Raw genomic sequence first — 26,285 nt, forward strand, 5'->3', positions numbered from 1 at the left:
GACTTCCTCAGCCCCTCTGTTAAAATTGTTCCACCTGGGATGAATCAATAACTATTTATTAGAGAAGAAACTAGAACCAATTCTCCCTGTCTCATCCCAGACAGGCTATGGGGTTCGTATTCTCAACCAACAGGCCAATGAATATTTAATTATCTCGTGCAAAGTGCAATAGCTTAATCTGAAATACAGTGTCTCATTCCATAATACTCTTTAAACCTAGTTTGTAACACATTTTTCTCATGAAAGATGGATAATAAGGGTTGGAGTCACTAGATGAGTGATTTCAACTCTCATCTCTCACATTCTACAGGCAAATGCAGCAATAGTACTCCAAAAAGGAGAAAGTCTGAGAAAAAAATGAAGTTGCTCAGGTAAAATTAAATACTGGAATGTAACTGAATATGATGGAGACAAAGTTGCAGCAGCAGCCAAAATTCTGGCCTTTCCTATTAGGGCTTGCCTTTGCAATATTAGCATTCTTTTCTGTAGGTCAGTTGACTTGAAAACATAATATACTCCTTATATTTGACAGTCACAGATACCATGAATAAAATGGAAATTAAGAGACAGGTAGATACTTTGCAGGAGGGATTACAAATATATAATATTTTTGCCTTTCTTCTTTGGAAAGAAAGGAAATATATAAACAAAAGACATTCAAAGTAATAGCAGTGTTGTAAAAGTTAAGAGATCCTGGTCATTCTCACCTTGCATTCTTGTAAACCACTCACCATTGCTTATAATCAGCATCACAGTTGCAGTAGTACTTGGGATCAGTACAGTTGCGTTCGATGCCGCAGGCACATTTTTGAATGCCGGGTCCTGATCCACCCCAATAGAAGTGCTTCTCATTGGCTTTTCCAACCCACCAGGTATATGGATTCCCTTCTGCAAGGAATGAAAATGCAAGGTTGTGATGCATCAAAGAGGTAGAGCTTCACAATGCATTAACTGGGCTCAGATGTTTAATATGGAGATGTCAACAGTACATAACTGGACAGCCATCCTGCATTTCGGGCAAAAAAAAATAAATGCATTTATTATTATTGAGCAATTCAAAGGACCTTGCCAGGTAAACAAAACACATTTTCTTTTCTGTATTCATGCAGTTTATAATGATAGAAATTAATTAAATATTTTTCATCTTGTATGCTTTTTGTTTAGCTTTTTAATTGTTCTCAGTTTATATAATGAAAATACGTGGGCAGGTTCCATAATTATTTTCAATTAATTTCAAATTCATATAGTAAGCTATCAGATGGGTTATTCAATATTTGACCACAAATGTTGCACGGAAAGATGCATTCATTTTTCTCTCTCTCTTTTTTTTTTTTTTAAATAACAGCTTTTAATCAGAAATTAATCTGCCTTCACTGGAAAGTAAACATGTTCATCATCTTCTCTCCAGCTGGTTCAAACCAAAGCATAAAGCGATACTATCAAAGTCCAAAAGCACCTTAACTATTTTTAAAAAAATGTATGACTTTTTTTATTTAATACTTTATCAAAGGTGATCTGAACTTTGATATAATCATATTTCTTGGCATTGGGTCTATAACTTGATATTTTCATATACTGCTCTAAGTTTATTTCTAATGCTTTTGGACTAGATAAGCCTCATGTGTAAATAACTAAATAACCACTCTCTACTTTAACTTCTAATTTGAAAAAATGCCCTTACTGAAAAGTTTTTTTTTTATTCCTCCAGTTCAGCAAGACACTTAAATATGAGCTTAACTTCAAACCCATGTGAATAGCTCAATCAATCTCAATGCACTTACCTTAGTGATTTTTCATGTTTAGAAAACCTGACTGAACTCAGCCTATAAACCTGTTTCTTTAAAATGCCTTTTTCCTTCACCTAATCTGCTCCTGGTATTTTCTTATTTAATCACATGAAGCTATTTGCATGGAATTCATTTATTAGTAAATTTTACAAGTGAAAGCGTACATAATAGATATTCTACTTTTCATCATTTTCTATTTGTGCATCTCACTTATATGTCTCAAAAAAACTACATCTGAAATCCTAGAAATAGCCATCTACTTATCCCAGACATATGTTGAAAGTAATTCACACAGAACTCTAAAGAAAATTAAATTCTAGAGTTGGAAAGAGCAACCAAATATCTGCACACATGTTAAAGGAACACCAAAACCCAAAAAGTCATAGCTCTCTGAAAACATTTTCTTTGTTTGGTGCTTTTGACTTGTTAAACATCATGTAAAATAGCACTATTGAAAACACAGTAATGTGAAAAATTCATGGCATCTGAAGGTTTTTATTAGATGTTACTATGCTGAACAGTATGACCATTCAGCTCTAGTGCTAACACAATGGGTATGGTAATAGCCTGATTTGATTCTAGACTCTGAATTGGTCATGGAACTAAGTGCTGCGAGTCAAAAGAGTGTGCCATGTGAATGCTGCAGCAGCATTTCTAACCTGCAGTACAATCTATCAGATATGAGAGTATGTAGCCCTGGCTTCCAAAAGATTATTTAATAAGCATGTAAGGGTAAATGTTATCTTTCCACAGTGAATGACAGAATTGCTTTTATGATACAGGACCCAACTACAGCCTCAATAATATTTGAAGCTCCTATTGTATTTTTTTCTCTCATCTTTGAAGTTAGTTCTTATGCTGTTGTGGAAATGCTGTAGCTTTGACTGTTAGTTAAAATTCTCTTTGTTTACACCCTTTCTGTCAAGTCAAGGATTGCACCATTCAGTCAGCAAGCACTTCACCAGGAAGCAACACTGCTAATTAAAGCACCAGAAGAAAATAAATTGCTTAGAATCATCAAAAAGAGGATTAAAAATTCAGAAACGGGTAGAAACAACTAAAGCAGATGCAAGTGACAGCAGCATTACAGACTACAGTGATGGGTGTCACACACCACTATGACAGACACAAACAGGGTATGGTTTAATCATCTAAATGACAAATGACATAGAGTTTTAAACCCAGAATGTATTCTAGTGTAGACAGAGACATTTTTCACAACTATTGTTTTCAGTGTATACATGCTAGCTAGGGATCTGGCCCCGTTTGGATGCATGCTTCTTCATTCTGAAGAAAAGACCTACCTGCAGGCTTAGAAACACAAATGAATGTTGGAAGATACTAACATGCATGATTAAATTTCCAGAAAGGTCAAGGAGGGAACATATGATTTATGGGGGGTTCCATTCAGCACATATTCTGCTAGTCATGCCCACAACTAGTAAATCCAGCACTGCCCTTCTGGTCACCACCAACAGTCTGTAATTGCCCAGCACATTGTGTTTTGGCTTGCCATAGAGGGACTCCTAGTAGACAGTTCTTATTAGCTGGTTACCATGCAGCGGGGTGGACTTTCCTTCAAGACATAACTTCATGCACTGGAATAGGATAAGCCTCACACCAGACCACCCTGCACCACAGTGGTCCATACAAGAGGCTCTGAAGCGGCTTCATAGCTGCATATATAGGTTAACAAAAGAAAAAGGTGGGGACACACTGTTGTGTCCCATCACTTTGTGCCAGCCAAATGACAACAGCCCTTTGTGGCCATACTGCTTCATGTCAGCCAAGAAAAGGAAGAGCAGCGTTTTCTCTAGAGGTCATAAGCTCCGAATCAGGAGGGCTATGCAGATACATTGCAGACACCACTATGACTGGCACTGCATTGGAGAGATGAAAAGAACAGAAAAGAAAGGCTTGAAGGGAGGAGGATGTATCATGCAGGCAAAAAAAAATATTTAGAAATAGGATTATTCTTCCCCTCTCATATTTCACCCTGTTTTATAGCATTACAGTCTCTTTTTGAGGATGTGAATCCTTCTGCTTCAGACCCCTTTGGTTATTTTTAATGCTTTGGAAGTTATTGGAAAGGGCTGATCCAAGTAGAAGCACTCCAGCATGAAGACTGATCATTAATTGATATAATTTTAAGCATCAGACAATTTTACCATACATGATTATTCTGCTAAAATGTAATATCAGTCTTATGGCATTAAATGTATATAAATTCGGTTTAAGGACAAAAAACAGTAGAGGGAAAAAGTTATATATAAAAGTTGTCAAGTGTATTGCAATGACAAGTAATACCAGAAGATATTTCTTCTGTTTTTGAAGTTATCTTTTCTTAGCAGAGGAACAAATTTTGAGTCATGGGATAGCTTTTTTGTTGTTGTCACTGATGACTGCTTTTTCCCCCCAAGCTTTTGTGGAGCAGAAGGGACACTGCCTACCTTGGGATTTTGGTTAGAATCAAGTCTTGATGCAGAACTGCTCTTTGGGCACAAAACAGTCCTCCTTTGAGGGCTGCTGTAGGAAGTGTTTACATTTATGTGTACTAAGTTACGACCAGGATGCCTTTCCACTTCCTTTCTTGAAGTAAAGTCACTTGCAAGGTGTTGCGTGCTTACTACTCAGCCACTTAGCAGAAAAGTAATGATGGTAGCAGAGTAAGATGTGGATACCAAGAAAATGGACAAAGATATCCAGCCTTTAGGGGGTTCATTAACCTTACAGTCAAAGTTAATAGCTGTTGTGTGAGAACAGTCTTCTAAGGGCAAAATGGTTGACTTTACTTTAATGGGGCATGTGGACATAGGAGTATGGCTGGACCATCAGATTCAAACCATATTTTTGGTGATTCAGATCTCTCTCACACACACACACAGAGAAATGCCTTTAACATTTACATGCAGTACAGTTAACAGTGGTTTCAATGGCTTTGCAGTGCTGGACTTTAATTAAAATTAGTGCAAAATATGAGTTCCTATTTAAATCCTATTAAATCCTATTTAAATGTTAGCCCATATTTGCAGTTATTAAATTAAAGTCTGTAAAGAATGTGGTCATCAGTGTTTTCTATCAAGTGTTCCCCTTCTACAGAATATTCAGAAAAATGTAAAGGACTAAGGGAACTTCTTTGTATTCTTGCAGATCTTTCAGTGTCATAAAAAAAGTGATTTCTTTTTCATCTCATAAATGTATCATTGTATGAATCATTTAATACAAAAACATGCCAAACCAAAGATAATGTAGTATGAATGGAACTCTTAACAGTCAATAATATATTTATTTTTAACATAGCCAAACAGTCTCAAAATGTATAACTTTTGAAAGCACACTTTTATGCTACTAATCATTTAATAAAACCATATGTTTAAATGTAACTGATTAATAAAAATGTCATTACTTTCAACATTTTAGGGCTGTTGTTTCAAGGCTGTTCAGTACCAGTAACTGAAGCCGCAGTATCAAGAGAACTCAGATTAGGGAACTTAATAAAGTGGACAGATGCTCCATGGTGCTCTGCATTCAGTAGGCTCCATTCACAGTGCAGCCCTCAGAAGGCTGATGGCTGTATTTCTTATTTGTAAACTACCTGGAGAAGCTAAATGCTTCTCTTTCATTTGCCATCTCCTCCCCATAGCAAATTTTCCTCCAATCTCTTCCTTCTTCCTTCATGAAAAGACAGCCCTTTTTGCAACAAGGATCTGCAAAGCCTGGCTGACTCCCATGGCTACTGAAGGAAGACTGAAGGGAGGAGGACGTTCTCCACTCCAGCAATTACTCTAATGCACCTTTTCCAACTTCTGGAAACAAAGCAACAGTGGTGACTACCCAAGGCTCTTCCCTTTGTTCTCTGCCCCTGCTCTTTCCCATTCTTAGGACTTTATTTTGGGAAGAATAGCAACAGAAATTAATATTGGCAGCACTGCTAAGAACATGGCCCATCTCGCCTGTAGTTCTGTGCATGACAGGGGCGATGGGAGGCACAGAGAAAAGATCTGAGTTTGCCTGTTTTATTTGTGGTTGATTATCTTTGCACTCCCTCAGCATCAGTTCACTGCATTAAGCATGCTAGAGGATACATTTCTGCCTATTCCTGTTAGTGTGTCTTTATAAACCCACTGCCCATGAATTGCCTAATTCCTTTCTGAACCTGTATATTCTATCTGCATCTGCAGCCTTTTGTGGTGAATCAAAACAAGGTACAACTTGCTCTGGATAAGGATTATCCTGCTTCTGCCTGTCAAGAAGTTCTCCTGACTTCTATCTGGTCCTAAAAATAAAAGGGAATGGTTTATAAAGAAAGGCTAGGAATACTGTCAAACTGAAGCCCATGGCTCAGAACCTCTGAAAAACAGGACCAGTGAAAACTGCTCACTGGGGATCCTGCCTAACTTTAACAACTACATTTAGCTGATCCCCTGCAAGCAATTAGGTGTTAATTTGCTGGACTGGATAGGTTTGATTTGACTTTTTTTAAATGGAACCACTCCAGTTATCCATTTACAGATTCCTTAATAAATACTAGGGAATGTTAACAACAATCGCACTATGTCTAATTGTTACTATTTTCAGAAGACATTATTTTCTTCACTTCTTCACTACTTTGTTAATGGAAAATATTAAAACACCACAGGTTAAGCTAATTGCACAGTTCTTGTTATTGGCAGAATAGGCCAAAATATATCTTTCAAAAATGTCCTAAAATTTTGGAAGACTAAATTAATCATAGGTAGAAATGAAAGCTATTTCTCAGGGATACTATACAATGATGAAACTAAAGACAAAACTTCAAAAAAAGTCAATCTCCACTTATGGAAAGGCAGGTAAATTTCTTCCAATTTTGAATGAAATAGATTCTTTACACGGGCATTTTGCATTAAGCTACACTATAATATACGGTACCTTCAGCTTCACACAAGGGTAACTTGATTTTAGGTCATGGTTCATTAGAGCCTGTGCAGGAATTCTATCTAATACTGCATTGAAGAAACAGACACTGAGAGTAATTTTGTCACTGTTTGAAAAGTTCAGCACGCTAATATGGCTGTGCACTTCACGGCTTTCACCTTGCTTCTTATTGCCATCTTTTTTCCTTACACCATCAGCAGTATCTATTCCACTCAGGTCAAATAATTTTTATGAACTTTGTGAGCCATTTATCTCAGCTTTTGAAGACTTAGTATTGGGAAAAACTAAGAAAACATGGTCTGATGTCACTCATGCGTTAAGTACCTCCACATGTTCCAACTTAGGATTCTTGAAGTCAAGGGTGTCTAAGCTGGGTAGGCTTTGCTGACCTAGTTTATTTTGTGCTGATTTTATTTTGCTCATCTTTATTATTATGTATATGCTTAGGACCAATATGAAGCTGGTTAGACACTTTGCAGGTTTGCTGCCCCAGCCTCGTGTCTCGGAAGTGCCCACCTAGACTGAACGTCCAGCTGCTGAGGAGTTTCATGGCAACAGCAGAAACTCCTAACTGAAGATGCTCAACTGTAGAACAGATTCTGCTCCTGCTTGCACCCCAAGCGGATTGTGAGCTAGATGTGTCAGTTTAAGCAATTGCCTGGAAGGCCAAATTATATGAAACTGAGAAAACAGAGCTGAGAGAAGAGTTTGATTGGCTAGTTATGTTTCCAGATTTTAATTAAAGTACCTGTGCAGAAAGTGACGTTGTAAGTGAACTTTCTAAGATAAAATGACAATTTATATATATTATCTATATGTGATAGTATTGAGATTGTTTTTCTTCTAAATAATATTTTTTTGATGCTTCATTTTTTCAGTAATACTTCTTGCTTTCTATTGCATTGCTTAATTGTTGTGGTTTAACCTGGCAGGCAGTTAAACACCACGCAGCTGTTCACTCACGCCCTCTGCAGTGGGATGGGGGAGAGAATGGAAAAAAAAAAGGTAAAACTCATGGGTTGAGATAAATACAATTTAATAGGACAGAAAATGAAGGGAAAATAATAATAACAATAATAACAATAACAACAACAATAATAAAAGTAATACTGATAAAAGAATACACAAAATAAGTGATGCACAGTGCAAATGCTCACTACCCGCTGATTGATGCCCAGCCAGTTCCCAAGCAGCAGACCCCTGGCTAGCTTTTCCCCCAGCTTTATATACTGAGCTCAGTGCCGTATGGCATGGAATATCCCTTTGGTCAGTTGGGCTCAGCTGTCCTGGCTGTGTCCCCTCCCAGCTTCTTGTGTACCCCCTGTCTACTCATTGGTGGGGCAGTGCAAGAAGCAGAAAAGGCCTGGACTCTATGTAAGCACTGCTCAGCAGTAACTAAAACATCAGTGTGTTATCAACATTATTCTCCTGAATCCAAAACACAGCACTATACCAGTTACTAGAAAGTTACTCTATCCCAGCCTAATCCAGGACAGAAATATATACGAGTGTAATATGACAATTAAAAGCAAAGTAAATTCTTATGTTGTTATCATCATTTTGTTAACTGATAAATAATTTTTCTTTGCAGCCAGCTAGGAAAGGTATAAGGAGTGCTTAGTACTTATGAAAAGAGAGTGCATCAGTGGTCATCATTCTACTAATGACCAAGAATTAGATTAGTCAAACCGTCATGGCAACACAAATGGGGCATCTGAGCACATGGGAAACTTGGGGCAGAAAAGAAGAAATTCAAACCCAAACCAACAAAAGGAAAGCAATGAAAAAGAACCTTTGGCCACTTTGGAAAACTGGGACTACCTAATTTACAGCTGCTTGTGAGTTTAATGGAAATACGACCTGAAATGTTTAGCCTGTTATTTATGATAACTTTCATTCTGTAGGTATTTGTGTCTATTTTAGTTCTTTTTTTGTGGTGCTAGTATCCAATAAATTCTATTTTTTTTCCTTTTTTCTTTTACTGTGACTAGCCTAGAGCATTCGTTTTCTTTATAAGCTCACTGAGGCGGTTGGTGTATTTGACAGTACTATTTATTTGCAAAAGCTGTGTAAACTGTTTGAAAATTTAAGATTTAAAGTCTGCACAGAAACAGAACCCTGACATGTGTACTTTCTCAGCCTGCTTGCTAATATAAGAATCGATATGATTTGATGCCTAAATTAATGGCTGAGGCATTTTAATGCAACAATCCTTAGAGGGGTTTCTTCCCTCTTTAAGACATTCAGAATTGTGTCATACTTCAAAAGTCTATAAATGAAAAATGTTGTTAAGATTTTAACAGAAAATGAGGATAAATATTGCAAAATACTTGTGAAAATCATACAAAATACTGCTGATGATTTTACCTTGAAATATTAAAAAGAACACTTTCAATTACTTTTGCCCAAAATCTCAGTAAAGTTAATATAACACACCCTATTCACTATTTAATTAGGAGCACCTAGGAATTAATTCCTTTACTTTTCCTCCACAGCCATAAAATAGTGCATTTTGCAGTGGAGGCAAGGATAACCATCTTCATATTCCAAACTAGAAGAACTTCTATGACCTTCGATATCAGGCACTACAATCAGATGTTTAGATGCCCAGCCAGGAGCCCTGGCTCTCCCACATATCCTGGAAGAGAAGACCCGTGCAATCAGTCCTTCTTAGGCTTCAATTATGTTTCAGTAACTGACAAGAGCCTAAATTTTCTCATCTATGTCCAGTAAAGACAGAGAAGAAGGGAACATATTCAAGTGCTTGAGAAACAAAATTACTGCCCGCTTGCTGGTGCTCATGCCTCACGCTGATGACCACTGCATGTTCTTCAGTGCATGTTCTGCAGTGCATGACAGTGTTCTCATGTGCCTGCTAATTTTTCAGAGAACATATTTCATATATGTGTGTATCGATTTCAAAATATAAAGAAGCAAATACAGACTTGTCCTAGATACCAGACATTTGGTTAAATGACCTTTTCAGTAAGGCAACAGGGGTACTCCTGGTTATTAAGTAGCAGTCTGTGTTTTTGTTCTGCTTCTTAAAATTGCATTGCCTTGATCCACAAAAATGTAGGCAAAGATGACTTTTCTTTCAGAATTAGCAACCTATAAAAAAGATCAGGAGGGAGACTGTCATATTGGTGTCCAATGGCATCTTATGAAAAAGCTCTCTGACAGCTTTATTTTGCCATTGCAGAGATTTACTCCTCACCCCAGCTCATGAAAACCTAGTAGAGTACAAATGATTTTTCCCCTTGTCAAGACTTGTATTCCAAGCTGCAGCACTACTAACCAAGCCTGACTTGCTATTTTTCTTGGAATCAAGTCTCAGAGGTAAGATTTAGCTGGGGAAAGCAGCTGTCAGATGTCCTTGTATGCTATTATTTGCTGGTTTTTTAATTGAATTCATTATAAAATCACCACAGTCCCTACTATCCTTAACAACAGTGTGCCAGACTTGCCAGTGTTGCTATTAATTGTGTGCTGTAAATTCACTGGATCATTCAAGGCCAAAGAAGAGTGCCTTTACTTAAGGTAATGCTAAGGGAAAAAGGAAAAGTAAGTACTTTTAAACAGTAAAAACTCATTCAAGCGATAAAAAGAAAATTTACATATATAAGTATTCTACAAAAAGAGTTCACTACAACCTTTACTATGTGTGCTGAAACAATAGGCTTACAGTGTTAATTCTGGGAGGGGAACATGCAGGTTGTCTAAATCACACTCAGAAAGTGTAACTGCAGTATGAATAGGCTTTTCACAGCTAGGACTACCCCAGGAAGCTCAGGTGGCAGCAACAGCAAAGCGGGGTAAGTCTTGATACGAGCTTACAATTCACCCTGAAGTTTACCCAGCCAGGTCAAGATAAAATGCACATCTCCATGTCATGGTCTTGCAAAGAACACACTAACAATAAATCAAAGGATTCCATGATTTTGCTGAAGGGGGGAATGTCTTTTTGTGATCAGTTGATAAAGTTATTTCTATCCAATCTCGATGGACAGGTAAACAGCATACACACATGCACGTACCCATTACCACTGACACTTTGCAGGTTAATGCAGCTGAAGTCCCTGAATTATTTAACTTATTAAAAAGACATCAAAAGGCCCAGAAACTCACTGATGATATTTCAACAGTAAGGGGACAAAGTAACATTTTGAAGTTTTCTGTAGCAAAAGACCTTACAGCAGAGGTCCATTTGGAAGATTTCAGAAATTGTGGTTATTAGCACAACAATGATTACTCTTTTAGTAGTATGATTTATAGGGGACCGTAAAATCAAACTCAAATTATTATGCCAGGCTGAGTGGAAAGAGAGGGTCATTTAAGCTGGCATTCAATACATTATATAGAAACAGGGCAAATGCAAAAACAAGTTCTGCAGAAAGTTCAATCAGTGACACTGCTATCACAGAATCGCATGCTGTGATCACATTTTTAGATTAATTCCCTTTCTGTTAATATATAATGAAAACAATCAAAACCCTCCTTAAATAAATTTAAAATAGCCAAATAATTCTTGGGATCTTACTTTGCACATATACATAGGAGCACCTTTACCCTATACAGAGAAGAAAATAGATTACATTCTCATATGTACCTACATCATTCTGCATAGAGTGTCTTACTGGTCCATGTTATCTGATTTGCAGTAGTAATAGCCTACACAGAACTAAATATGACAACTCCTTAAGAGCTGATGCAATTATTTTGCTAACGAATGAACTAAAACTAACAAGATCCCAAGGTAAATTACTCTACACACTGGGTGAGCTGAACTGACTAAAGCCTTTTCCGCAGGCAGTCTTTCCTCAGAGTTCCCATACCTTTCTCAAACATTTCAGCCTTTAAAACTGTTGCTCCCTGCCCCCAAGCACAACCTAGCAGTAGTTTAAGTTGAAAGAAAAAAGCCATTATAAGAGCCAGAAGGACTTCAGACTTCTCTCCACCCATGAGAACTTAGTATCAGGCACTTCATATGTAACATGGACCGTGGCACAATTGGAAATTGGTTTTGGGGAGCACAAGGGTTTTCTTGTTGATGAGACTGCTGCAGCAGCTGCTGCTGTTGTTGATTTTCTTTTCCCACTGACCCTTGAGGAACATCAAAAGAATCAACTTTACTTCTTCCTTTCCATTGTGCCTCTACTGCTGTATTGAGAGCCATGAATTCTTGATAATACCACTGATATTCCTATGGCAGACCAGATTGTCTCAGAAAATGTGTCTTTTTTTTTTTTTTTTTTAAATTACAGAGTGTGCATGCACAGTTTTGAAGCCACAACTAGCACTAACATATGAATGCAGCCTGTTTGCACGGTAGCCACACTGCTCCCAAATCGTCCACCATTCCAAATCTGGAAGTTACCCAAATCTTTGGAAATAAGAATGACACAAAACATGTATTACTATGACTTGTAATATGCTGTGTTCTATACAATAGCAATGGATTTCAAATGAGGAAAAAATGGCCAGATAAGCCTCAGCACTGTGTCTTACAGCAGGCTGACTACAGAGCAATTTGAACAGACCATGTTCAAATTGAAATAAAGGAAGCTACACTACAAAAAACTCATAATTTTGGGACCAATAAAGATTAAAGCCAGAGGTCCAAAACCAAGCCATCTGTTAAGCAAGGACTATTTGTGACAGAAATGGGACATGTAAAAGTATAACACTTCCAAACCCTCCTGTCAAAATGCATTTTCGTCCTTTTCAAGTTTCTACAGTCCAAACTCTGGCACTTCCCAAGGCTTCTGCTGTTTGAGATTAACCTGTAAGATATTACAGGCCATTATAGCCTCTTATTAAAAATCAGACAAATGTATAAATAAACTTTGGAAGGGTATATTTAGTACACACAGATTTTAGAAGTTGGATGAGACATCAATAATCATGATGTTGCTACAGAGAAGTCTAAACAAATACACATTTCAGTGTGAAATGAGACAAGCAGTAAAGTGGGGTAATGGACTTCAGATGTGTGATGTATGATCTTCAGATTAATATAGAGAAATCTGTCTTTGCATCCAATGTTGGGATATGAAACGAAAATAATTAGAGCCCTTTTTAGCTGATCATTTGTCAGACTTGATGATGAGCTTGTGTTTTGCTATTTAGACAATTTCTCTTCTAGGTCAGGTTGGGTCTCATGGCTACTATAAGAACCATGTCTCTATTGATTTCTGGGAAACAGACACACATATTGATCGGGACTGACAACCAGAAAGGTTAGGTGATGTGTTTTACATTGTCAAGCTACCACCTCCTACAGTTTGAGCTCAAGGCACTCTTTTTCCTCACTGAAGCATCATGTTTCATCAGTTCATTCAAGTGCATTAATTCTCACAAGTGGGCTTCAGATTTCTCTAGGGGAAAATAGAAATTGGCTAATGATGCACTTTATTGAAGACCTAATAAGATATTATGATAATCTCTTATGCTATGAGTTGAAATGACATTTCTTAACTATCATTATATACTCACAGGGCAGAGGAATTACACTGAAGAAGTGTATGGAGTACTAGTTGCAGTATTAACAGTAGAAACAGAACTCCACTTTCACTGGCCGCTGCAAAACTTCATTTTGAAATCCTGCATTACTGCACTGACACAAAGAATGATTTCCCCTGCTTTGTGTGATAGGGATCAAGTCCCACACACTTCAGAGAGAGAATGAAATATTGGTGAAGATAACATCATCAACGTTTTTCCCTTGGTCAATTCTTTGGACTCCTTCTGCTCTGGCACATAGTTTTCTTTTGTCAGGACCAGGAGTTTACCTTCCTGTCTGTAAGACTAGCTTGCTAAGACAGCTCTTTGAGAAGCCTCAGCTTACTCTGAAGCTTCTCCAGAAAAAGCTGGAGAACGCTCCAGCAGAGACTCCCCCCCAAACAGGTCTTCCAGGAAGCCTCACTGGTGGCTCCCCACTTCCCTTTGGAGCTCCTTTTGAGGATGATGCTCTCCAGCATGTTCCCACCTGAGTGACACTGCAGTTGCACTGCAGCCATCGACCCTTCTTATTTGGATCCAGGCCCAATGAACTGCCTTCCTGGCCTGACCTTGGACCTACCTTGTCACCATGGACTGTGGTCAGTTCTCTTAGGAGCTACTGTTCATCTTCTGAATGAGTATACTTGTGTTGACAGAAAACATATCTAAACACGGCACTTTAATGTATTTTCTAATTTAGCTGAGAAAAGAAAAAAGATGGAGTGAAGTTTAATTAAGAGACTCATACAATGCAAAACTGATATGGGCACTCACTAAATAGATATAAAATCAATAGATGAATCTCAAAGTAGAATTGTAAACAGAAAACAACCATTGACCACGCTGTAAACAACATGAAGTAAGAAAAAATGTTAAATATCTCAGAGGAGAAATTAGTGATACAGACAGACCAAGATGGACCACTTCATAAACTCAGCATTAAGCCAACTATGTGGATATACGAAAAGGTCCAATACTTGGAAACAAAGAATTCAAACCATACTCTTAAGGCAGGGACATCAGGCTTGTCCATGAAAGCAATGATTCTTAACAGGGTGAACTCCTCTGTAGCACTGAGTATGAATGAAGACGCCACAGATTCTTCACAGATAACCCATTCTTTGTTAAAAAAACACACAGACAAATCCATTCCCCCCAAAACAGACAGCAACTACCTAAAATAGATATTGTGTAATGTATTTTTTAATGTGTTTGGCCTGTTAGGTGACTGTCAATGAAACAGCATGTAGATCTTGCTATGAATAAAGCTGAAAAATGAAGGGACATTCAAAATAATGGCTTGAAAAAGATAGTTTAGAATGATCATTTTGAAGGGCCTGAATCTTCAGCTTACTGAGCCCTTCTCAACTCGTGTCAAAAGCATTTTGCAAATGGGCTATCTTACTGAATCCTATTTATCACATGGGGGCTCTCCCACAGCAACCAAGCTCCATGAGGCCCAGAGCACTGCCAGCTCTGGAAGTCATGTTTCATGTAAGAATTTGAAAACCCTGGAGTAAAATTGTAAAAAGCAAACTTGGGTTACATTCTCTAAATACCTAAAGGTAAACCAGAAATTTCAGAAGCTACTATGAAATTTCTCACTGTAGCAGGCAAAGCATAAAATCAACCCACCAGCAGAAGATGAAGCCAGGCAATTTTAAGCCAGAAATAAAGTTCAGTGAAGTTCATTAACCTTTGGCACAATGAACTGAGATATATATTAGATTCTTTACCACTAAAAATTTGTATAGTGAAAAATGAAATATTTTCTAACACTTATGCTCTATATAAACAGAAAATGCTATGCATGTTTTAAATAGGTGGTCAGATTAAATGATTGTAAAAATTCCTTCTGGCTTTATAATCTTCTTTGCAAATAAAACAAAAGATATTACCTACCCTTGAAAACTACTTGGAAGCTTTAGTGATGCAGAAAATCACTGATTTTCTACTTGTACTTGCTATGTAATTTATAAGATGGATACCCCACCATTTCTCTGCAAACAGCACTGGATTCTTGTTTGCTTTTGGAAGTGGATTTTAGGGCTGCTATTTTTGTGCTGTGCCACATCACTGGAGTTCTGCCTCTGAGAGCCTCCTTTTCTTCTCAGGTTTCAGTGTCACAGTTTTAATTAAAAGCTGGTGTCTAGCTTTTAACTTTCCATCTCTACTATACAGGCCACTAAAATTATTTTTAAAAGACTAAAAGACTTTGCAGCATATAAGGCAACTGAGGGTTTTTTCAGATATTCGTGCTACACAAATAAAGACATTTAGCATTCACTTAAACTTGGAATGTATTTCACCTTTATATTAGTGGAAATATTTTCAGAAATACGCTCAATTTGTGCTAAATAATACAAAGACTTGATATTTCTCTGCCTGGGTCACATAAGATGACCCCTGAAGTAATTGTATCCACAGAACTACTGTTTACACTATAATTAGGTTACAACATATCCCATTCGGCCACAAACAAGGACGCAATTTGAAAGAAGTTTTAATATCTTGGACCGACTGTGCGCAATTCACTGCTAGTTTGTAGACAGTGATCAACCTTTCAAGAGAAACTGGGAAAAAAGTGATATTGATGGCCAGAAAGAAACACTAAAACCAACTGTGTAGTGTGGACTTCCTGGGTGAAGTCCAAAAGTATCTAAAAGATAAAAGCCTGTTAATGAGCAATTTAAAAAATGATCGCATATTCTGTATCAAGTGTATATTTTATTTATGACTTACCAGCAATGACCACACCCCCAGATGCTCTTTCTTATTCATGTCTTAAACTCTGCTAGTCTCTGGAAAAATAGAGGTACTGTACAATCTGACCTAACCAAACTGGCAGCTGTGAGTCTGCTTTATTGATGGATGATCTGAACAAACTACTACCAGGGAATACTGGCTTCAGACTGGATGTATTTATTTCAGAAAGAGAAACAGACTGGAGAGTGGGCATGGAGTGAAGCAGTAAAAAGTAGTTTTGAAACATAATACAGGATTTTTTAGTTATTCCCAAGAAATAACCCATTATTCCAGCAGTCTAGTTCAATGCTTCTCCAGAAGTGAATGATACACTCTTCTTGGGATAGTTGGAGTTGAGTATGAAGTAGAACACACTTTCATCTGTGAGCTATCCTGCAATAAGGCATGAAGAGACAATAATTATGAATGAGCTGGAAGCCAAGCTCCTAAAGAAGAACTTTAGCTGCCATTTTGTACATAATCCATTACAGACTGCGCAGATCTATCATACAGTAATACTAGCTTTAAGATTCCTAGTACCAGACCAGAAATAGTGCAAAGACGTGATGGAAAAGGTACTGATTTGGTATGAACTCACTCTGCCAGTTCAAATTTGTTCCAAAGACAATGACGGATTAATTTTTTATAGGCAGGCTGTGGAATAATTGCTGGAGGTGACTTAGAAATTAAACTTAGGTTTTTAGAAAAGGTACAGCATTGAAGAAGCTGTCAGGGTGAAGTACAGCTGCTATGTGAGGAATCCATTCCACGGAAGTTCCCTAGTAATCATAGATGTCAGCAATGCCAAGAAAACTTGGCGTACTGACTCTAAGAGGAGTTGTCCAGAGGGTGGAGCAGTGTGGAGGCATCGTGGCCAGGCTCTGTGATAAATGGGAACTTGAGGTACGCTGCATATTTGCTACCCTGGGCCAACAGTCTGTCATACTTTTGACAAAATGCTGTCCTTTTGGTGAACTTTGCTCATTATAATATCATTATAATACCAAAACACACCTCCATCCCAAAAGTTACCCACCTCTAAGGTGTGACCACCCCTCACTGAGCATGTGCTTTGAATTTCTTCTAGTCTGTGCTTTTAAACGTAAAGCAAGGAAATTCTACACCAATCATAATAAAGGTATGTATGACTAGAGTCACTCAAGCTCCACCTGAAAGATAAAAAATAGTATAAAATGTGTGAAGAGAAAGATGGTGTTGGGGAAGATACCATCGTGTAACACACTGACTTCTGGGACCTGTTGATAGGCTGAGATTCCTTCCCCCCACACTGGGACACCTTTGGGTAAGATCAAAACATCTGGGTATACCATCTGTTTCCCCAGGAAAACTTAGAAACCTCTATATAGCTTCACTTTTAATCTCCAATGCTTCATATTTGCTTAATGTATTTGCAGCCTAGCAGTGTTGCTCATCATCTTAGTATTTGTGTGTGTGTCTTGTAACCAGCAATCTTATCACTGGTAATCCAAAGAACCTGTGTATCTGTTGCTTTAATAATTGTACTATTCATTACTAACAACAAATACTCTGATGAGTGGTTACTTCTACAACCCTTAGAAAATAAACCGTTGACCAAGTCTGAGACTAAGACTGGACTTAGCCGCACCTAGACTCCTCTGTGAGAAGGAGTTTAGAAAGCAAGGGGGTCCTGTCTGAACCTCGTGACTCAAGGTAGGGTCTCCCCCTAGCCACTCCTCAGACTCTTACCATTAACGCAACACAGGCTTTATTCTACATCCAGTATTTTCTGTCTATGCAATGCTAACTTTGCACCAGCTAAGGTACCACCTGACATCTGTTCTCCTGCAGGTGATATCAAACCAGCATAAGAAACTGTTAACTTCATTATCATCTTCTCCAAAAAATTCAAAAGAGATTCAGTGATGTTCACATGCCTGAACTAGATCAAATACAATTTCTGGCTCATCCAGTACTGCACAGATCTGATATTGATGACTGTGAAAGAGCTACAGACCTACTTGTTGCTAAGTTTCCAAAACTCTTTTCCTTGATCAGACAGCAGCATCAATTATGGCAAACTAGCAGGTTTGATAAATGATGTAAGGCACAAAGTATACTTAAAGCTCATGGCCATAGTTCTAGAAGCATGCCAGATGTTTACTGAAACTTTTGACTGACAACATAATAAAAAAATGAGAGGAGTATTTAAGCCAACACTTTTCTAGGAAGATGCTATGGCATATTACCTCTATCATGTGAGACGCCAAACAGTACTTACATACTATAATATTACAATTTTACGTTTTGTTTTCGTGAGCTAATAGTTTTGAAAGAAATGCTCAGATTTTTGTGATGCAGTATTTCTTAGAGACCTGTAACAAGCAGCAAAGAAATTTGCTCTTTGCCTTAATCTTTCAATATAGCCTTTACTTTTGCTGTAGATGTGGTCCCAAGTTGAATGTTGTCACTTCAGTTAGTCAGAAATGGGACCAATACTTGCCATTGTGGAGAAGAAACATCACAGACAAAATCAAGATTCTCTTTCTGGGGAAAGGGCAGGCACATCACACATATGCAACTTATGTCTTTTATATAAGGGATCAGATTTATTTTCTCTGCGATCCCTACAGCCAGCCATTCGCAATGGGTTTTCTGCAAATGGAAATTTAAGACATTTCAGATGAGGCACTAGTTCCCTCCATGCTTCAAGGGAGATGACACAAATATCTGCACAATGAATTATGGGGTGTTTCTGACATCTGATATGTTCCACAAGACTGAACAAATCTTTGTGTCACTGAAGCATTCAAGATAGGTGATAGTAAAAGATCAAGTTTTTTGGAGGAGACAGTATTTTCTTCTCTGTGTTACAATGCGGAATAAAGATGGAATATCATATATACATTTTTCTGTATACTTCATGTCCAGTAAATTGGCAAAACCTAACCATAAAAGCACTGCACTGTTACTTACAAGAGAATAGTAGGAAATAAAATTTGTAATTAAGGGACACGATTGAAAAAATAAAAACACGCACTTATAAATATAACTTAAAAATATGGTAGCTTCAATGATAATTAACTGACAATTAAAATATGGATTACTGTTCAATTAGTATTTGCTGGACAATTATTGTCCTTGCTGCTTGATGCTTTGGTCACTACACTTCAGGATTCACAAAAGCTGTTGCTACTACGGTTGTCACCAACTGCTATAATTTGACTGTGAAGAGAGCTTTAATGAGCTCACACCAAACCTGAATCAAATGAAAACATTTGGTGAAAATAAAATTATAAGACACACGTCTCTACGTATGTTGTAGAATAAGCTGATGGCTAGGAAGTTCTTTCTGATAAAACTGAGAATTCCTTCAAACCTTTGACAAAAAGTGTTTCTTTTATTTTCATTTTGAATTCTGCATCTAACTTCCAAGAAATTTTTTTCCTACTACCTTTTATCTGTGTTATCTCACTTTTACCTGTTTTTTTTTCCTGTAAAGTATGGGAATTTTAGTCAGTTATGGGGAGTAAAGAGCAGAAAGCTGGTGCATAAAAATGAGGGAGTCCCAAACTGTCATCGCTCTCTGCTTATTTATTTAGGAAACCTCTGCTCTGTCTTATTAAATATATGTAAGGAGTATTACCATGTTCACAGGCGAGGCAGACAAAACAAGATCCAAAGTGGATTGCTGCTAGCTCAATGGATTCCAGTATGTAGATGTGTGTAGGCATGTATGAATATATATAAAAATATCTAATATGTACTGTTGTGGTGGTTCAGTCCCAGTCAGCAACTAAACACCATGCAGCCACTCGCTCACTCCCCCCACCCTTGTGGGATGGGGGAGAGAATCAGAAGAGCAAAAGCAAAAACCTTGTGGGTTGAGAAAAGAACAATTTCATAATTAGAATAAAATAATGATAATATAATAAAAAGGAAGAAGTAAAAAGGGAAAAAAACCCAGAACCACAAACGATACAACTGCTCACCACTCGCAGATCGACGTTCCCCATCCCCAAGCCACAATTGCTGCCTCCCTCCCCCGTCCAGCTCCTCCCAGTTAACATACTGGGCATGATGTTACATGATATGGAATATCCCTTTGGCCAGTTTGAATCCACTCTCTTAGCTGTGCCCCCTCCCTTCCCCGTTTCTTGTGCACCTGGCAGAGCATGGGAAGCTGATAAAATCCTTGACTAGTACAAGCACTACCCAGCAACAGCCAAAACACCTGTGTGTTATCAACATTGCTTTCATACAAAGTCCAAAGCACAGCACTATGCCAGCTGCAGTGAAGAAAATTAACTCTATTCCAGCTAAAACCATGACAACTGTGTATACATGTATATGTATATACAGGTATGTATGTAGCTGTATATGTGCATGCAGGCACTTCTATTTTTAGCACATGCACAGTTCTGATTTATTTTATTTCACTTTATCAGCTATCGTGGTCTATTTTATTAGACAAGAAATATTTTTCATTCTGGTAATTCTGTAGTGCATAATAGCATCTGTCTGTCTTTCTGTTCTGGCAGCCCCATAGTGACCACCACAACAGCTGAAGCACAGCGAATGGCATTTCAGTTACAATGTTCAGCATGAATAACAGAAGAGTAAAACAATTTTCTGAAAACTTGTCCCACCACACCTCCACCAGCCCAGCTCAATGGCTGTCTGGAGCATTTCTGTGACAGAGAGAAATGCTTGTACTTCAATGAGTTCATTTTAATTCCTTGTTTCACACAGCTGCCCCAAAAGTACTGAAAATCACTACATGATTGGTCTGCAGTAGGTGTTATGACTTCAGTCTCCAATTGCTTTTAATAATTTAAATAACTGCAGCAATGAGGAAACATGAAAATCTCTCTAGCAATTCCCAGGCCTCAAACTGAGGACCTGCTTTTGTGTGTTCAGCTCCTTCACAGTGTGATTTTACTTCTGGTCCTCAGGAGGGCTCAGTGCTTTGATAAATTTCTTTCACACATGCATTGTGTTGGCTGTCACATGTGCAAACCCTATAACTTAACTGATTTAAAGGTCCGCTACAAATTAAACTTCAGAAAAACATAAAATAACGTGTCTTTCCTACACCTTGCTGAGTAGGAAAGGGTGCAAAGCACAAATACAAACCAGGAATCACAGTTCTTCAGGAAAAGTTGGAAGAGTAGCGGGGTCCACAACTAAAATCTGAGTCAACAATGCCGTGAAAAAGACAAATGCCCTACACGTGGGTATAAAGAAAAGAGAGGTTCCAAGAGATGCATAGTAATTCTTTCTGTTTCAACCTTTGGACACTTCATTACAAAAAAACCCAAAACCAAACAAACACCAAAAAACCTCAAAACCAACAACTAGCAAAAAGAGAGAGAGAGGAAAGGAGGCAAGGGGGAAGGGCGAGGTTGACTGGAAAGGGACCAGTGGATAACAATGAGAATAATCAGAGGTCCAGAAAACACAACTTAAACAGAGGACAGAATTATTTTTCAGTATTTAGCTTAAGGAAGAAAAGACTAAGGGACATGATAACAGATTTTGCTTGCAAAACAGACTTCTGCAAAGCCTGAAAGGGCAGTCTGTATTGCATTAATGCAGTGGGCAGGCAAAGAATTAAACTGGTCCACGGAAAATCTAGACAAGACCTTGGTGGAACTGTCCTAATGGTAAGGACAGAGAAGTCCTGGAACAGGCAACCTGGGGAGGCTGTAGAGCCCCCATTTATCAGTGGTGAGCTCTAATATCAGGTCAGGGAAATATCTTTCAGGAAAGACAAGGAGCAGCTGTCACAACAGGAACTAGATGACCTCTTAAAGGTCTTTCCAATGTTACTGTTCTGTACCTTATTACCATACTGTAGCACGAAACAAAGTGGGGAAAACACATAATTCATTGAACTAGTGAAATTTTTGCCTGCTTGTTTTTTTCTTGCTTACATACTTACTGACTGACTGATAACAGACAGAAATATGTTATAGAATCATAGATGTCCTGCGTTGGAAGGGACCTGCAAAGATCATTGAGTCCAACTCCTCTCCCTGCACAGGACAACCCCAAAATCCACACCATGTGTCTGAGGGTGTTGTCCAAGTGCTTCCTGAATATTGTCAGGCTTAGCGCCATGACTGCAAATTTGAATGATAGACATTGACTTTTACTTATCCACAAATAAAGTTTTCCAGCTGGCATCTACATTCAGGTCCCACCATAAGGCCTATAACATAATCCCTCAGTTCAGCTATGTTAAGCAGGCTTGAAGCAGATCCAGAGCTATCTAGTCCTGAGGCTTCTGCCCCCTCTTGCAAAGCTCAAGACACATTGGCTTGTTTCTGGCTTTGCTTTCTTTGCCAATTGGCATTTGATACTACTCTTTAGGCTACTACATTTCTAGCATCTTATTTAGATTTCAGCAGTCCAAAAACCTATTCCTTCTACAAAAAGTAAAACATGTACACTTATTCATATGTGCGTTATTACCATTGCCTTGGGCCATTTTTAACGCTGAGTGTCTCCTAACTGCCACTGAAATTACAGTAAGTCTAAAGCCCACAACTGTGCTGTAAGCTTTGACTTAGCAAGCGCTTAGGCATGACTTAAGAGTCAACAGAAGGGCTCCCATTGTTTTTTATGAGCTTTGGAACAGACCCTGGTGTCAACTGTCCTTAGAAAACAGGGAACGTGGCTGGGCAGAATTCACTGAAGTGATCTTGCCTCTATTTCTAGTTCTGTGATGAGCTGCTCTGTGGACTTTCTTTCTTTAGTTTCATTACTTAGAATACAAGGTAGTCTGAGACAAACCCTCTCTAGCAGAGTGTTTTTATGCTGTTTATGTATGCTTTTATGTATGTTCTAGGCGCTCCTAGAACAACAGATTTCAGTGTATTATCACAGAATAAGCTGTAGTTCATAATTTAGCAGGAGATTGGAACAGATGGCCAACCCAAATTATCCTCAAATCTTATGATAACAGCAGAACTGATCTCATATATTTTCTTGGAATGTTGTAACACTTCTTGCTGCAAATTTTCCCTTGTGTATTCTGCACTATTTATCGTTAATGGTTTGTAATTACTGAATGACATAGTCAGCATAAACAAACAAATCAATGGGCCCTGACGCCATCCACCCAAGGGTGTTGAGAGAGCTGGCTGACATCATTGCAAGGCCACTCTCCATAATCTTCGAAAGTCCTGGAGAACAGGGGATGTCCCAGAAGACTGGAGAAAGACAAATGTTACCCCTTTCCACAAGAAAGGCTCAAAGGAGGATCCAGGTAACTACAGGCACATCAGCCTTACTTCAATCCCTGGAAAAGTTATGGAACAAATCCTCCTGGGGGCCATCACAAGTCAAATGAAGCCAACACGGCTTCACTAAAGGCAGATCATGCTTGACAAACCTGGTGGCCTTCTATGACAAAGTGACTTGCCTGGTTGACATGGGGCGGGCAGTGGATATTGTCTACCTGGACTTCTCCAAGGCTTTTAATAGGGTTCCCCACAGTCTCCTCCTGGAGAAATTAATGCGTTATGGTCTGTGCAGTGGGTGGGGAACTGGCTGACAGGCCGCACCCAAAGGGTGGTGATAAATAGCTCCTTTTCCAAGTGGCAACCTGTCACTAGTGGAGTCCCCCAGGGATCGATATTGTGCCCAATGTTATTCAATATCTTCATAAGTGATCTGGATAATGGGATCAAGTGTAGCCTGATGAAGTTTGCTGACGACACCAAGTTGAGTGGGGAAGTAGGCACTCCAGAAGGGAGAGCTGCTCTGCAGGGAGATCTGGATAGGCTGGAAGAGTGGGCCAGCAAGAACCTTATGAAGTTCAACAACGACAAGTGTAAGATCATGCACCTGGGAAAACATAATCCAGGAGTGCAGCACAGACTGGGATCCACCTGGCTGGAGAGCAGCTCTGTGGAAAGGGAGCTGGGGGTCCTGGTGGACAGGAAGCTCAACATGAGTGAACAGTGTGCTGCTGCAGCCAAGAAGGCCAACAGGGTGCTGGGTTGCATCAGAAAGGGCATCACCAGCAGAGGTAAAGAGGTCATTATCCCACTCTACTCAGCGCTTGTCAGGCCACACCTGGAGTACTGTGTACAGTTCTGGTCCCCTCTATACAAAAAGGATGTGGACAGGCTGGAAGGGGTCCAGAGAAGGGCCACCAAGATGATCAAAGGACTGGGAAGCCTGCCATACGAGGCTAGGCTGGGAGAACTGGGTTTGTTCAGCCTTGAGAAAAGGAGACTTAGAGGGGATCTCATCACCATGTACCAGTACTTAAGGGGGAGCTACAAAGAAGATGGAGACTCCCTTTTTATATGGAGTCACATGGAGAGGACAAAGGGGAACGGACACAAGTTGCTCTTGGGGAGATTCTGATTGGACATGAGAGGGAAATTTTTCACAGTGAGGACAGTGAACCATTGGAATAATCTCCCCAGGGAAGTGGTTGACTCGGCTATGTTGGACACCTTTAAGTGTCGTCTGGAGAGGGTGCTGGGCCATCTTGTCTAGACTGTGCTCTTCCTAGAAAGGTTGGACTAAATGATCCCTGAGGTCTCTTCCAACCTGTGATTCTGTGAATTTGCTGTTTGTTTAATTTCTGTATTATTAGTCCGTCATTCCTAAAGTATTGTATTTTACTTCACCAAAGTGACAGGCTATTCAGATTTATTCTTTATGCAGAAATTCTTAGACTACCTTCTTCTCTGGCTACTTAATTACTAAATTTAGTTATAATTTTGGCACAGTTTATGATTCTCTTTCCTGAAGTCTTTTTCCTCAATATTTTAAATTTAATAATTTATAAAGGCCATTGAATTCTTAACAGAACAAAATCTACTACAGTTTTAGGTTTTATAATGTATATTAAAAATAAATTATGTCAGTCAGAATGACGGGAGCATGCAGTTAGCTGTGCCCTCAGGATAAAAAATCTCCAAGCAATAAGTGACCATGTCATAGAAAGACTACACAGGGACTGGGTAAAAGAATAAAACTCAGATTGCCTTGCCCTCAACAAAATGTTAGGAAAGTTAATAGAGTTGTATGAAGATTGAAACAAACAAAAACCCAAGATAAAATCAAAGAGAGAGAAATAAACATGGTCTTATATGACAAGTTGAAATACAAAAGGCTGGAGAGGAAAAAATAACTGAGCAATGGTGGAAATGGATCATGGGTTCTACTCATAACATTTGACCTGTAAAAGCGTTAAAATCAACCATCCAGCCAATTCCAATGATCCAAATCCTGCATTTCATATTTATGGAGGAAAATACTATATAATGCAGTTTGTGGTCAAGGTGCTGAATGCCTTGGAGAATGCATTTTCCTACACTATCTGTGTTCATTGGGAAAGTGCATACTATTCCAGTCCTTACACCCTAATTTAAAGGAAAGTTTGTATTTAGGACCCTGAACAGGTGGCATGATGGTCCTCAAAGATGTATTTTGGCCCATTCTTTGTCCCTAAACCACTATGGATGAAGTTCACATTTATTTCTGAAAAGGACCATCATTATGTATTATACCTTGCTCTTAGTCTTATTCAAAACCTATTCTGGATAAGCTGCACTTACTCTCAGGGGCATTGCACTGGACTGCTGCAGAGGGTGAATTTCACCTTTATGATACCTTAATTGTTCTTTATGAGTTCCTGTCCTGTCAGAGAAGGGCTGCAAAACTAGCCAAAATGCTTGTTCAAAATGAGAGGTAAGTCCTTAGAAAATTGTGCAATGCATTTATTTCTTTGCGCCTCCAGTTCCCTGTTGATACGGTGGGTATAGTACCAGTCACTGTGCAGGACGACTGAATACAGAGCAGCTACAAAGTGAAAGGCAATTAATACAGAAAACTCAAAGTATTGCTAACTGAATATGCAAATTCTTTTTCAGGAAAAAGTGTATGTATACTGTTCTCACAACATGCAAAGTTTTATTGTTTGAAATATTTACAGACCTTTTGCTGGCATGAAGAAAATATTTTCTCTCTGGTATTTAGAAGAAATAGAAATTGTTTGCTTCATTTAAAACTATAAATGATTTAAAACTGAGTAGATGAACTTCTCTTGTTTTGTAAAACTTTGCTAACTTTTTTCTCTTGTTTTATTGTCCTGCTTTTTAAAATATGTACAGAGTGGATTATACTCTTTTCCCCTTTTTCAGTTCAGTAAATCCGTCATTTTTAGTGATCAGTCTAGCATGCCCAATCAGAAACAGACTATTGCAATGCTTTGATCAATGGATATTTGAACATATTAACATATATTGCACAGAACTGAATTGTTTTCTGGTACTTTGTTTTAGTAAATGCAAAGATTTTTTTTGTACTGGTGTTCAACTCAAATGGATGCTG

General features: G+C 38.5%; 1 protein-coding gene across 1 annotated transcript in view; it reads right to left on the reverse strand.

The window, feature by feature from the left end:
* Positions 1-26,285, reverse strand: part of CNTNAP2 (contactin associated protein 2) — a 1,195,621-nt gene that overhangs the window by 200,580 nt on the left and 968,756 nt on the right. The window contains exon 14 of the mRNA XM_064443813.1: positions 732-888. Within this exon, the coding sequence (XP_064299883.1) occupies positions 732-888 (157 nt within the window). The remainder of the gene's footprint in view (positions 1-731; positions 889-26,285) is intronic.

This window comes from Phalacrocorax carbo, chromosome 2 (genome assembly GCF_963921805.1).
Source record: "Phalacrocorax carbo chromosome 2, bPhaCar2.1, whole genome shotgun sequence".
In the NCBI taxonomy this organism is placed as follows: domain Eukaryota; kingdom Metazoa; phylum Chordata; class Aves; order Suliformes; family Phalacrocoracidae; genus Phalacrocorax; species Phalacrocorax carbo.